The sequence below is a fragment of the Suncus etruscus genome, chromosome 2, assembly GCF_024139225.1.
Source record: "Suncus etruscus isolate mSunEtr1 chromosome 2, mSunEtr1.pri.cur, whole genome shotgun sequence".
In the NCBI taxonomy this organism is placed as follows: Eukaryota; Metazoa; Chordata; class Mammalia; order Eulipotyphla; family Soricidae; genus Suncus; species Suncus etruscus.
Window position 1 is genome coordinate 57,754,643 of NC_064849.1, and position 15,680 is coordinate 57,770,322.

The following is a 15,680-nucleotide window of genomic DNA, read 5'->3' on the forward strand; positions in this document are numbered from 1 at the left end:
AAAAAAAAAGCTAACCAAAGGGCTGGGATGATAATACAACAGATAAACTACTTGCCTCTTATATGGCCAACCCATGTTCAATCCCCAACAAATTATGACCTCCCAGTCTGTACTATGAATGATTCCTAAATGCAAAACTAGAAGTAAGCTCTTAACATTGCTGGGTATGGTCTGAAAATAAAACTAATGACTGGGGACTGGGCTTTCATTTAAGTGTATACTTGGGGAAATGCAGCACACAGTTGTGTGGGGTGGCGGTGGTTGTGTTGCTTAGGAAGGACAGCACCACCACTGATGGGAGGGAGCTCTTGGTGAAGTCACATTGGAGAGCCAGTATTTACTTTTCTTGGCAACCAAAGTCACAAGTATATTTAAGCTAAAATAAGTTAAATATTTTTTGTTGGACTAGATAACCAGGTGTCTGGTAGAGACTATAATAGCTAGGATATAAAGTATTCAGTAAGTCATTGGAAAGTAAAAATATTGAAGCCTTAACTTTTTATACAATAAAAAGCAAGTCGGTCTTTACACAAAAATAAGTAGAGATGTATGGTCATGTTCCAGAGTTACTGTAATAGAAGTTTAGGCGGCTAGTAATAGTCACTAGCAGTTTTTTGTTTTGTTCATATTCACAAACTACAATATTCTTCCTGTGACTTGCTCGTTGAAATGTGACTGAAGCTAATTAAGTGATTTTAAGTAAAAGTTTTACCAACAGGTTTTTTTTTGTTTGTTTTTTTGTTTGTTTTTGGGCCACACCAGTGAATCTCAGGGGTTGCTCCTGGCTGTGTGCTCAGAAATCGCTCCTGGCTTGGGGGAAATCGAACGGGACTCCCGGGCATTGAATCGCTATCCGTCCTAAGTCAGCCGTGTGCAAGCAAGCTCGCTAAAGCTGCGCTACCACTCCAACCCAACAGTATTTTTCCAAAACATGAATGGCTTTAGGTAAGCTATACACATACAAGGAAAGAATAGGCAATTCTGCTAATTTTAGTATGATATTTCATTGGAGTTCTTATGAAAATATACAAGAGAAGCTTTAACATATACATGTAATCTATATCCATTTTCTTCCATAAACATAATATGTATTAAGTTACAATTTTTCGTTGATTGCTTTTATTGCTACTTGGGTCAAAAAGCTTTATTTCAATTTCTTTTCCATTTGCCTTTTACATTTAATACAGAATGATAAGAGAAGGAATGTTTTTATGATCTAAATACCAAATATTTTATTGAGCAAGGTATAGACTTTGCATATCTACATTTAATAGGTATGGTTAGAAGTAATTTTTAGTCCATGATCACTCTTCTTTCCTGAGTTCTTAAGAATCATGAGAATGGAGCCTAAGCAGTGTTCTGAACGTTTATCTTAAGTTGTGGTTAGAAGGTGGTTTTAAATGAATGCTTATTTGATTAAAACAGCTGTTGACATCTTTAGTTTTGATCTGACCCTAGTATGCTCTATAAAGTTGCACTAGTACAAGAATACAACTTAAACATTAGATTCCTTTCCACTTTGTCGGTTGGCAAAAGATTACTGCTGGGATTCTAAGAAATCTCTACAAATGCCTCTAATAACATCAGAAACGATTGGTTCTAATCCTGTGAATTCTCTTGTGAAGAACGCATGTGACTCCTTTGGCTTAGAAGCCATATCTTTCAGATCATCCAGGGGTGCCCAGGCCACACCAACAGAGAAAATGGTGATACCTACAATGAAAGGATTTTACAGTAAGTAAAACCAAATTCCAGTTTGTCTCTATGTATATACACATTTCATGTATTCATACACAGTTTCAGAGAAAACTGCCTATTTGAATTCGTTTGTAAAGATCAATCTACATAAGTAGTTTTAGCAACCATTGTGATCAATAATAGCAAAACAATTTGGTCAAAATCAAGTTTTCGGTATAGTACAACTACATTAGCAGAATAAATTTACAACTACTAGTTAATATAGGAAAAAGTTCATCATGATAGAGGTAGAGTTATAAGGAAAATTCCTTAACCTAATCGTATTTTTAAAGTAACAAACATACAGTTAACCCCCTCTGAGACTGACATGAGAAAAAACTGCCTGCTTCCCACCATTCAACTAATCCTACTAGAGCCACAGCCAGTACATGAAGAATTGCACACACACACAAAAAGACAAATATGGGGTCGGAGAGATAGCACAGTGGTAGGGCATTTGCCTTGCACACAGCCAATCCAGAACAAATGTTGGTTCTAGTCCTGACACCCCCTATAGTCCCCATGCCTGCCAGAGCGATTTTTGAGCACCACCAGGTGTGACCAAAAAAAAGAAATAGTGGAATTTTTCTAAGGAACGTTAATCTGAGGACTTCTGAAAGTTCTACCATTTCAATCTTCATATACATATTCACAAAGTGAGAAAAATCTAGTGAGGAAAAATAAGCCAAAGGAATGTTCATTAAATAAATTATTTCCAGTTACATTGAAGCCTTCCATTTACACTTCCCTATTATTACTAAAATGCTTTTAGTACAGATGTATATTTTGGTTAGAGTGTTATTTGATTCCCCATCATAATTGCAGAAAGAATTTTTGCATATGCCCTAGTACTGATTGGCATCTCTGGGTGAAATTTCCTTAATTGATTTTGAAACAGCTACTTCCTGTCATAAGACTTTATATATTGCTAACATACAAAATATCCAGATTATTATTTTTGTTTTGGGGAGGTCACACCCTGCAGCACTCAGGTTACTCCTGGCTCTGCTCAGGATTCCTGGCAGGCACAGGGAACCATATGGGATGCCAGGATTTGAACCACCGTCCTTCCTGGATCGGCTGCATGTAAGGCAAATGCCCTACCGCTGTCCTATCTCTTCAGGCCCTCCAGATTGTTTTTTTTTTTTTTCTCATCCCTATCAGATTATTTTTTAAAGTCAAATATAGGAATGGGTCTTGAGCAGTAACATGGTGTGCACATGGCTGATTTGAGTTTAATCACTAGCATCCGATATTGCCCACTCAGCCTGCCAGGAGTGATTCCTGAGCACAAAGCTCAGAGTAACCCCTGATAATCCCTGGGTATGGCCCATAAAAAAAAAGGAACAGGATGTAGCTTGGTAAAGCACATGACCTTGCATGTGTGAAGGCCCAAGGCAAATACATAAGATTTAATTGCATTGTCAGTTATTGTCTAAATCAAAACCTTTTATAAATATAAAAGTATGGATGTGCTTATATATGTTTATAAGGTTAATGGACAGGGTATGTGACTCAGTGGTGTTGAACACATCTCAAGTCTTTAACTCTCACAGGAAAAAAAGGGGAGAATGTCAGAGGAATTAAATGGGGGGGGGGTGGAATAGAGAAAAGAAAGATGGCAAGACTAGGTTGCTTTAGACCTGACTGAACTCCACTCAGTTGCACATTCCAGCAAAGGCAAACAGCATTTTGTTGGCCTGTTTGAACTCAACAGCACATTGTGTTAATGTCTTCAGGAACTAATGGTCTTTGCCAAAAGTAATAATAAGGATGGGTTATGGGAGAAAGGAAACTTTTTATACCCTTTCATGACATCAAAATGTTTTGTCTCAAAGAGAAGGATGTTTAGATGGAATAGGATTAAAGCAAGCAGTGCCCTTATCTTAGAAAACGCATGCCAACCTGAAAGTACAAAGCTGGATCTCAGCTAAATGAAATATAGAATAACAAAACACAGGAATGGAAGGTGTCAAAGCTGGGCAAATCCTTGGCCCTAGTTTATGAAATGAAAATGTCGGAAAGATAAGTGGAGGCATGGAAGCAAGAAGAGACTGAGGTAACAGGGTCAATGGTCAAGAGCCTTGGGTACATTGGTGGTCTAGAGCCAGAATATATATTAAAACCATGAGAGCCAACAATTGAAAACATGGGACCCCTCTGCCTAGCTGCGCTGCTGAGCTCTCTGGCTTTTGGGTCGTTGCCTCTTTTAGTCTTAGACCAGGATGGAGGTCAAAGGAAGATGGCTGAAAGGAGTTAAGATGCAGGGCCAAGAATAACTAGTGCTTGAAAGGTTATGAGTAGGCCACACACATGTGGTGAATAGGGCATGAATAAAGATGATGCTTCATGAAAAAAAAAAAAAAAAAAGAAAACATGGGACCCAAACTACAATTAAACCTAAAAATGTATCTAAGTAGGTAAGCTGAGGTGGGATAAAGACTTGGGAATATTGGAAGGATGCTGGCACTGGTGGTAGATCTGGATTAACAGCCTAAATAAATACCTGGAGTTATTGACAGCAGGTTCACACTAAATTACAATAATAAAATGGAATGAAGGGAATATTTCACGTGGGACAACATACTTGACATGCCATGGCTTTCCTGAGAATTTGGGTCAGTTATGCTAGTGTCAAGAGTGGGATCAGCTCGCCTCATCATTTACTATATAATTTGAAGATGTTTATTATAGGATGAAATTCATGGAACTACTTTGACAAGTCAGTAAATAATGGGTAACTTCTTAGAACAATAGCTCCACACTGTTGGTCCCTTTCCAATAAAATACTTAACTTTCTAATTTTATTGAAACCACTTCAGTGCTTTCAAAGAATTAGAACCTTACCTGCATCGTGGGCAGCTGCTGCAGGGCCTCGGACATCATCATAGGACTGCCCGTCTGTGATAATTACCAGGAAGTTCTTGTTGGGGCTATCCCTAACAGGACCAAACACATTTCTAGTGGTATAGGAAATGGCATCTCCAGTAGCTGTACCACCACTCATATAGCGGATGCTTCGAATAACTGCTAGGACATTCTCTTTGGTGTTGTAGTCAGTGAAAGTGAATTCTATACGCTGATCATAGGTGAACTGCACAGCAGCTATCTTTGCTCCAATGTCTGAGATTTCAAAAGTCTTGGCTATGTTGGATACAAATTCAAGCATAAGGTGGAAGTTACTGTCCCCAACACTGCTAGAGCCATCAATTAAAAAGGCGATATTCACTGAATTGTAACAGGTCTTGCTACACATCATTTGCTCATGAGTGCACAGCTTTTGTACCAGAGGCTTGACATATTTTGTGGTGCCAAACCAGTTGGGCATGTGGTAAGAGAAGAAATCATTATTCCGACAGACAGCCTAAGAGATGAGAAAAAATAATCAAGGGGATTAAAACTTTTTTCAGAGTTAGGCCAGAGACAGTACAGACGTTAAGTTGCTTGTGTTGAATGTAGTCAACCCTGGTCTGATCCCCAGCAGCCCAAATGATCTCCCTAGTACAGGGGTGGCGAACAAGTTCGACACAAAGAGCCAAAATTTTAAACAGAGAGCCACACCACGCAGTGACCTGCCAAAACACAAACACTCACAAAAGCATATAATTTTAACTATATTAAACACATTGCATTTTGCCATTTTGAGTGAGGGTAAAAATCTTGTTTGCCACCCCTGCTAGTACCACCATGAGTGATCCATGAGCATTACTGGATGCATTCAAAAACCACCATCCCCCCTCCACAAACAAAAATGATACTGAATTAGACAATATCATTGCCCAAAGTCAGTCCAAACATAGATCAGTCACTGCTATGCCTAAATTCCAAATTGCATCAATACTTAACAGATAATCCCTTCCATCTCCTTACCTTATTAACAAATGCAACATCCTGAACCATGCCCAGTTCTTCAGGAATAGGCTTGGCCACAGAAACTATAAATACATTGACACCAAACTCTCGGGCCACAATGCCTGCTTCCTCAATGTCATCAGAAGGCCAGCCATCAATAAATACCACCACCACCTTGGGGATACCTTTTCTGGTACCAGTATCTGCTGTGAAAAATTTCTGGGCAGTATGCTTCAAGGCTTTTCCTAGGTTTGAAAAAGAAGCAAGATGGAAGATCACCCCTTGCTTAACTGGTATTTCTATTCCTCTGTGTCAATGTGATGTCACCAGCTTTAAGAATTTAACTTTCAGGGGGAAAGAATTTAACTTTCATATAACTGAATCCTAAATAGGTGCATCAGATGAAAAAAATTAATTATTCATCAGTCTTTTTTTGTCTTCACGTCCCACATTACTTCCCCCATCATCTCCCAGAAGCTCTACATTTCTTCACATTAGTCAAAAATACTGATGTGGTGTCACAAATAGTGGAGCAGTGCAGTTAAGGCAGAGAAGGGACCACTATGTCAATGATAGTTGGAAATGATCACTCAGAACAATAACTGGGTGTTGGATAGAGATAAAGTAATATATACAGTATCCCTTCAACAACAGTGGAACCACAATATCTAAAAAGAAGAGGGGTGAGGGAGGGAGAGAGAGAGAGAGAGAGAGAGAGAGAGAGAGAGAGAGAGAGAGAGAGAGAGAGAGAGAGGGAGGAGAGAGGAGAGATAGGCGGAGGGTGGCAGGGGCATTGGTGGGGTGGGAAATGTTCATGGGCGAATAAGGGTGGTGTACATTGTAAGACTGAACATCATAACTTGTAATCAGTGTTTAATTTTTTTAAAAAATGATATACTAAAAACAAAAAAGTGACTCCCACTTTTTTTTTTTTTTGAGCCACATCTGGCAGTGCTCAGGGCTTATTCCTGGTTCTGTGCACTGAGATCACTCCTGGCAGAGCTGAAGGACCATAGGAAGTGCTTGGGGTTGAAGTTAGGTCAGCTACATGCAAGGCAAGTGCTAATCCTTCCTGGTCCTTCCTCTGACTCCCCATCTTGTTTTGCCTTTGTGTGTGTGTGTGTGGTTTTTGGCTCACACCCGACAGTGCTCAGGGGAAACTCCTGGCTCCATGCTCAGAAATTGCTCATGGCAGGCATGGGGGACCATATGGGAAGCTGGATTCGAACTGATGACCTTCTGCATGAAAGGCAAACGCCTTACCTCCATGCTATCTCTCTGGCCCCTGACTCCCCATCTTGTACTCTCAAGATGTGTCTAGCCATGAATGACTGAGTAACACTAAAGTCTCTGAAAGTCTTAAAATAAGAAGACCCTTTTCAGTGGGGTCCTTAGTAAGTAACACTCACTGTAGTTCTTTCCATCACATATAGCTAAGTCTGTTGACATGTAAATTGTATGTAACAATTTAAATAGTTTCCTGCAGTATCCAATATAGATATTATAAATTATTATGGTTTTATGGTGTGCTTTTGGTTTTGGGGCCATACTGGGCCATACTCAGGGCTTACTCCTGGAGGGACCTGGGAACATGTGTGGTGTTGGGAATGAACCCAGGTAAGGGACACATTATACTATCTCTAGAGTCCCTGCTTTATATTTTTTATAAGCATCCCTTTATATTTTCCACTATAAGTTGTATATTTTTCTCAGATGACTAATTGTAGACCTAATCAAGATTTCGGTGCCAAGAAGTAGCATTTCATGTTTACTTATACAAAATGGGTTTTTACTGTTTACATGGCTAATAAATTCATAGCCCTCTCTTTTGTCATATCCCAGAATTCCAGAGTTTACTTACCTGTATTGGAATTACCCCCTCTGAAACCAACTTCCTTTATGGCAAACAAAACATCTTTGGCTGATGTAAAGTTTTTCAAGTAAAATTCTATTTTGGGATGTTCACTAATGGAAAAAATGAAAAGATGTTATCCAGGATAATTGAAAAGATAAAACAAACATATATCTTTTTTTTATAAAGTCTTTAACACATTATTCCTTCTTAATTTTTTTTTTTTTTTTTTTTTTGGTTTTTGGGTCACACCTGGCAGTGCTCAGGGGTTACTCCTGGCTGTCTGCTCAGAAATAGCTCCTGGCAGGCACGGGGGACCATAAGGGACACCGGGATTCGAACCAATCACCTTTGGTCCTGGATCAGCTGCTTGCAAGGCAAACGCCGCTGTGCTATCTCTCCGGGCCCTCCTTCTTAATTCTTAACAAAAAATTGCACTGTATTAAAAATTGCTACCTTGAACATTTACTATAGACTGGGAAGCATACTAAGTGTAGACTATATTTTATTATATACTAAGTCTTATGTCTATGAATTATACAAATGAGAAAACAGGCTTAATATTTAGGTAATTTGCCCAACAAACAGCTGCATTTTACATTTAGGTTTCCCTGTCTTAAGGCATTGGGCTTAATAGAAACTAGCAGAATGTAATTTTCATATTGAAGAAAGAATTGCTGGGGCACAGCGGTAGGGCGTTTGCCTTGTATGCAGCCTACTCGGGACAAACCTGGGTTCGATTCCCAGCATCGCATATGGTCCCCCAAGCCTGCAAGGAGCGACTTCTGAGTGCAGAGCTAGAAGTAACGCCTGAGCACCGCCAGGTTAGGCTCAAACCCTCCCCCCCCCCAACACCACCACCACCACCAAACAAAAAATAACAAAAAAAGAAGTTGTAGTAGGGCTGGTGACTCCTTACATACTGTTGATAATAATTTCACTGTACCAATTTTCTAGAAATAAACTATAACTCAACAGGCTGAGAACATTCTTTGTATGTATGAGGCTCAAGCTTGATACTTGACATCAGAGCAATGCCAGAAGTGATTCCTTAGTACCATGCTAGGCATGGCTCACAAACAAAAATAGAAACGTAACTTTTAATATGAAAACCCTTGAAAATTAGAACCCTTTAGAAGTTCTCACTTTTCATGAGATGAGCAAGGATGTTCCTAACAGTAGTGTGTATCACAGTGAAAAATGGAAGAATGGTTAAATAATCATACAAGGAAACAAAACATTTCTAGAGAATATTTGTGATAGGTTAAGATATTAAAAATACAAAGGGACCTATATAATATAAGTTATTTTTCTAGTCTTAATTTTTGAAAAATGGATACATATGTATGAATAAATATTTTCTTTTAAGTACTGAAAAAATAAAACAAAAACTATATCTGGAGTGTATTTAGGACACTTACTTTCTCTGTATTTTGTTTAATTTTCCCAGCTTTCTATAATCAGTTATTATCAGTCTAAAAACTACCAGTATTTCTTTTAAATGAATGAAATTAAAAGGTAAACCTTCTGATCATGAATCAAGAACACATGACAGTTGCTGGGAAGGCTAACAATAGAATATGGAGGAGGAATAGACATACCATTTTCCTTTTGTAAGGACAAATTAGGAACTGAATAGAGCAGATGTGCAGAGAAATTGTTTAAACCTGCTAGTCTACTTAATGGTACTAAAAGAGATAGATAAGTCACTAATCCATTCTTTAAAAAAAATGATATAACTCAGTTTCTCAAGATAGTTTGAATTTATAATTCTGGAATACAGGCTGTCGCAACTCAACATATTTATAATGAACCTGCTAAAAGGATCAATGACTCCTCAGCATTCAAATCTCCCCTTATAGCAGGATTAGTACCTGGCTTGCACAAGGCCCACATGCGGTCCTTCAGTTCCAATTCCCAACATTAGAGCTACTTTCCCAACAAAATTCTTCTGTAAGTTAAATCGGCGCTGGCCAATATTAAAACTTCCATCAATCAGAAATGCAATGTCTGCTTTACAGTCTGTGAATACCGAAACAAGTCTATGTTAGTATTTTCAAAGGGCGGCAGGTAAGAAAGTTTTTTTTTTCCAAATGGATATATGGATACTCACCTTTATTACCGACTTTCTTCTCAGATGTTTTCTTTAGTCTTTTACCTGACCCAAAGGAAACACTTGGCATTAGCTAAAGAAAGTTCTGTAGCAAGAGACCTATCTGAGAACTAATATGACAAGGAGTGTCATTCCTAAAAATACTTAAAAATTAATATTCTCCTAATTTTCTGGATGGAAGAGGCAATGTCCGCCAAAGCAATAGGAGGACATATTTTATCTGCCTCCAATTTAGAGCTTTGTTTTCTCAAACTCACTGTTAAGACAGGACACAGGACTGGAAACTCAAATTTAGGTTCTCAAATGTTTAATTGATTTGACTTAAAAGTTGCCATGTCTTAGAAAATAAATCCAGGACTGGTGCTCAAAATAGTTACACCCTGGGCCCGGAGAGATAGCACAGCGGCATTTGCCTTGCAAGCAGCCGATCCAGGACCAAAGGTGGTTGGTTCGAATCCCGGTGTCTCATATGGTCCCCTGTGCCTGCCAGGAGCTATTTCTGAGCAGACAGCCAGGAGTAACCCCTGAGCACCACCAGGTGTGGCCCAAAAAACCCCCCAAAAATAGTTACACCCTTTTGTTAACGTAATAAACTAATCTAGAAAGTAATGGATTCATGGTACTTTTACTTTGGCCAGTTCTTTTTTGTTTTGTTTTGTTTTGTTTTTTTGGCACATCCTGTGACACTCAGGGGTTACTCCTGGCTATTTGCTCAGAAATTGTTCATGGCTTGGGGTACCCTATGGGACATGGGGGAATCCAACTGTGGTCTGTCCTAAGCTAGTGCATGCAAGAATTTACTACTTGCACCACTGCTCTGGCCCCTACTTTGGCCAGTTCTTGTTTGTTTTTTTGTTTTTGTTTTTTGTTTTTGAGTCACACCCAGCAGCACTCAGGGGTTACTCCTAGCTCTATGCACAGAAATCGCTCCTGGCAGGCTTGAGGACCATATGGGATGCCAGGATTCGAACCCACCGTCCTTCTGCATGTAAGGCATGCTATTTCTCTGGCCCCATAGTTCTTAAGAAAAGAAATGGTAGTATCTCAAGAGACTATTTGGTAGCAGAGTTAAATACTGAAAAATGGGAGAACGGGAAATTTTAAGTACAAAATTGAATGTTTCCTATGTAATGTACCAGTAAATTAAGAATATTTGCATAGTATTTATTTAACATCAATTTATAGAGGTCACACCCTGTAGTGATCAAAGGGACCAATTCTTCGTTTAGGAAAATATCTATGAAGGATACAAATGTAACTCCCAAATATTGTAGTAGGGTTATAGCTTCTCATACCTGTTGGTGGACGTGCTGTGGATACAGCTCGTCCTGTGGCTTCCTGGGGACCACTTTTGCCTTCTGTGAAAATAAAGAGATAGACATTTCTCCCCTTTTATCTTTACATCAAAGCATAATGAATATAATTTAGGACTCTATAAGTTGATATACAAATTCAAGTATTGGCATTTGCAGGACTAATTGCTCCATGCACTTTTAAAAAAAATCCAAATGCCCCTAAAAAAAAAAATCCAAATGGGGCCCGGAGAGATAGCACAGTGGCATTTGCCTTGCAAGCAGTCGATCCAGGACCAAAGGGTTGGTTCGGTTGGTTCGAATCCCGGTATCTTATATGGTCCCCCATGCCTGCTAGGAGCTATTTCTGAGCAGACAGCCAGGAGTAAGCCCTGAGCACTGCCGGGTGTGACCCAAAAACAAAAACAAAAACAAAAAAAAATCCAAATGGGCAGAGAGATAGCACAGCGGTGTTTGCCTTGCAAGTAGCTGATCCAGGTCCAATATGGTCCCCCATGCCTGCCATCCAAATGGATTCTTATCTACAATACAAGATTTTTTTTTCTTTTGGTTTTTGGGCCACACCCAGTGACTCTCAGGGGTTATTCCTGGCTATGTGCTCAGAAATTGCTCCTGGCTCGGGGGACCATATGGGATGCCAGGGGATCTAACTGCGGTCCGTCCTAGGATAGCTCATGCAAGGCAGATGCCCCACTGCTTGTGCCACTGCTCTGGCCCCTTTACAAGATATTTTAAAAAGAATCATTCATACTGAATTTACATTTCTTCACTAGTTTTTTTTTTTTTTTCCTTTGGTTTTTGTCCAACACCCAGGGTTTACTCCAGGCTCTACTGCTCAGAAATTGCTTCTGGAGGCTCGGTGGACCATATGGGATGCCGGTAATCAAACCCAGGTCCCACCCGGTTCAGCTGCATGCAAGGCAAATGTCCTACCTGTGCTATCACTCCGGCCCCACTTCACTAGTTTTTTGACTTAGAATTGCATGGTGATTGCCAGGGTACTTGATTGCAAAACATTCAAATTTCCATTTCTGACTTCTGATAACAAGATTTATCTCTTGCCCCCAACCTCTCTCTCCACCCTAGCTCCACCTCCACACATTGGCCTTGAGTGAATCCTGGATCCTTTAAGTATCCTGACTCTAAGCTATAAGTGGACCAAATCAATCTTGACCATGGCTACTTTCTCTCAGAGTCAAAGAAGTTAAAGCTGAGAAAAGTAGAAAACCTTTCCTGAGTGGGAAACTAAGGTTTACCTTAGTAAGAACCATACAATTGTACTTACTTGTCACCGTGAAAGAGGCTGACCACCTGGAGAGCGATTGAGACTGGATACCATTGGCAACTACAGCAGAATAGTTTTCTCGGCCTGGTAGACTATAGATTCGTACTGGTCCCCCTGAGTTGCCGATGACTCCCCTACAACAAGAAAATGACACTCTAGCCACACGTTTCCCAAATAATTGGCCACTGTAGAGTGCCGTATTGCACATAAAGGTCTAATCTGGAAAAATGCAGCAGCAGGGGTGCCATCTAAGGATGATGCCAGTCTTGGCAAAAACTTGCTTATTCAGGTACAAAAATCTGCCCTGTGCAGAGTGAAAGAGGGGTGCGATATGGGGGATGATTTTATTTTGTCAAATTTCTTAAGTGTTTGTAGGACCACCTGTGTAGCTCCAGTTCTCTACAGTTCAGAGATTCAGAGCTTACGGCCTCAAGCTGCTGTTTCTTTTCGTTTTAATCCTTGAACTACATGTTCTTGGACTTGATTTTCAGAAGAGGATCGCACTGGTCATTATACTGCTGGAGACTATCTTGGTTGCCCACTGCTGCCTCTGGACTGCTGAATGCAGAGACCTGAGGAAAGGACCTGCCTAGCTCCCAGTCCAGTTTCTTATACTCCACGGTGGAGTGACAGGACATCTGTGGGCAGCACAGACAGTGCAGGGTTGTCCTCGAAGCTAAAACAGGGATTGAATGAGAGACAAGGGAACTGAGCTCTAGTCAGAAATCCCTGGGGCTGTGGGTGTTTTAGGTGTAGCCAGAGGGGAAAATGTAGATTATATCTATTGTCTATGGCCAAAACAGCCACCAAAGAGACAAGGGTAGGTCGGATTGTTTCCTTAGGAAGGCAAAAAAAAAAAAAAAAAAAAAAAAAAACACAAAGAAACAAACATCACCCAGGCCCTTTCTCTGCTAGGTACGCTAGCTCACCTGTGAACGGCAGCGCCACAGATACTTGACACAGAAGCATACACGATATTGCCAAACACAGGGAACTCATCCAGGGGACAGTCTCCTGGACAAAGCACGTCTGCTTTCTCTCTCCGGATGTCCAGGCCTCTGGTGAAGCATGTGATCGCGATGGGAACTGAAAAGAGGAGATGTGATCTCCTTTCTTAGGATTTTGTGATGGCGGTGGGTGTCATGTAAAAGGAGCCTAATGAGGTTCTAGTCCGTCTCTCTCTCTCTCTCTCCTTCTCCTCTCTCATCTCTCTCTCTCCTCTCTCTCCTCTCTCTATCTCTCTCTCCTCTCTCTCTCTCTCTCTCTCCTCTCTCTCTCTCTCTGTCTCTGTCTGTCTGTCTCTCTCTCTCATCTCTCCTCTCTCTCTCTCTCAAGTTTTTGGGACACACCCAACGACACTCAGAGGTTACTCCTGGCGACACTGAGGGGTTACTCCTAGCTCTGCACTCAGAAATCGCTCCTGGCAGGCTTTGGGGACCATATGGGACACCGGAGGATCAAACCTTGGTCAGTCCTAGTTCAGCCGACATGCAAGGCAAGCGCCCTACTGCTGTGCTATCACTACAGCCCTAGTCCTCCAATTTTTACACTGGTATGAATATTAATTTAGCACACTATTCCAGATCCAGAAAGCCAAAAAAGAGAAAAAATCCTGTTTAATCCAGTCCATAAAGTTGAAGGTAGTGTTTCTTAGCTATTTCTTTTTTCTCTGCCAAAAACTATGACTAGCCAAGTCTTTTTGAGACGTATTAGTCACAAAACAACCCCCCAACCCCACCCCACGACTAACCCAGGACCTTCCCAAAACAGCATACTACTTACTACCTGCTCATAGCATCGAAAATATAGATTTTAGAAGAGTTTGTCCTTTGGGGAGGTTGGAGCGATAGTACCACGGGAAGGGAGCTTGCCCTGCACACCTTGACCGTGACCTGAGTTCGATCCCTGGTAATCCATCCATCTGTGCCCTCCACCTCAACCAGGAGCAATCCTTGAGTGCACAGAGAGTAAACCCTGACCACCGCGGTGCGTCCCACCCCAAAGTTGGCCTTTTGTGTTGTTCCCGCACGCACGCACACACACACACACACACACACACACACACACACACACACACACACACACACGGGACAATTTCTCCTTGCACGTCTGACAATGCCAGGGGCAATGCAAATGCTGCCTTTATTATTATTTTTTTTTTATAGGGGGATCCTTGCAGCTTGCAGACAGCTGGGAAGCGGGTCCAGCCAGCCCGGACAATGCGAATGCGCTAAGCCCGCGCGCATCTCTGCCTCTGTCTGCGTCGCTCTGTCCGTCTCCAAACTTCGCGTCTCACCGGGGGACGTGGCTCGGCAGAGCCTCGGCGAGCGAGCCGGGGCTTCGGGGTGCCGGGACAGTCGCGCTCGGGCTCCCGAGTCCGCCCGACCGGCTATTGGGGGGCCCCCACTCGCAGGGCGGGTCCCCCCACTCCAGCCCCGGAGCCCCGACCCGACCCGGCTCCCTGGGCCCGGACCCCGCCACTCACCGGCCCCTTCGGCGTCCGCGGGCTCCAGCGACAGCAGCTGCAGACTCACACCTGCGGGGAGAGAGACGACCCGCGGCTCAGTCCGCACCCCGTTCGCGCGGCCAAGCTGCGGGCCGGGGCGCCGGAGGGGCGTGTACCCACCGAGGCAGAGGAGCGAGGTCCAGGCGGCGGACATGGTGGACGGGAGGCGAGGGGTGCGGGCACCTGCGGACGAGGGGCAAGCGAGGAGGCTCGTGGAGACAGACCGGGCGGCCACCTGCCTGGGGTCCCGCGCCGCCCTCCTCCTCTCCCACCTCCGCCTCCTCTTCGGAGCTCCGCGCCCGCTTCCACCCCGGGACGGCCGAGCGTGCACGGGAGCCCCCCAAGACCTCCCAAGAACCCCCAATCCCTCTCGGGCCGCACGCGACGAAGCGCAGGCTGCAAAGCCTCGGGGTGCCGGGTCCACTCCGCAGACAGGCCCCCTTGGGGAGACTGGGGGTCGGTGTCGGGGCTCCGCACCTGCGTCGGATCCGCCCGAGGGAGTGCGGAGAGCGGGGCTCCCCGGCCGCTATAAAGGCTGGGCCGCGCGCATGAGCACTGTTGCGGGGGGCGCGCGGGGAGGAGGCTGGGGCGCTCCCGGGGGGCCGGGCAGCGGCCGTCCAGCTCCGCCCTCCCCGCGCCGAGGCCCCGGGAGCCCCGGTGGGCGGCTTCCCTCCCCACTAGCCTTGGGCGGCCGCCGGGGACCGAGTTCGTCCCCCACCCCAGGGGGGCGCGAAGGGAGTGGCACGATCCGGGACGACGGAGGGACCGCGCCTCGCCTCGCCTCGCCTCGCCTCGCCTCCTGGCGTTCTTGGGGAGCCCCGAGCCCCAGGGGCGCTGTCGGGCCAGCTCGGGGCGCGTGGCGACACCGCGTGCCCAGACTGAGCCCGGCCAGGCCCACCTAGCGCTTGCTGGCCTCGGCGGCGGAACTCGGGCTGGGAAGAACGAACAGGCACCCCGACCTCGGAGAGAGGCTTCCCGACCCCTTCTGCTCCCCCAGAAAACGGATTTGTCATCGCGCTAAC

General features: G+C 43.6%; 1 protein-coding gene across 1 annotated transcript; it reads right to left on the reverse strand.

Moving 5' to 3' along the window:
- Positions 1-985: 985 nt before the first annotated feature.
- COCH (cochlin) lies at positions 986-14,832 on the reverse strand. Its single transcript, XM_049766968.1, has 11 exons — positions 14,779-14,832; positions 14,638-14,688; positions 13,082-13,238; positions 12,153-12,286; positions 10,850-10,912; positions 9,555-9,599; positions 9,316-9,463; positions 7,451-7,554; positions 5,608-5,834; positions 4,585-5,101; positions 986-1,713 (listed from the first exon to the last, which is right to left on the reverse strand). The coding sequence occupies exons 1-11, from the start codon at positions 14,810-14,812 to the stop codon at positions 1,538-1,540; spliced, it is 1,656 nt and encodes a 551-aa protein (XP_049622925.1). The 5' UTR covers positions 14,813-14,832; the 3' UTR covers positions 986-1,537.
- Positions 14,833-15,680: the final 848 nt, after the last annotated feature.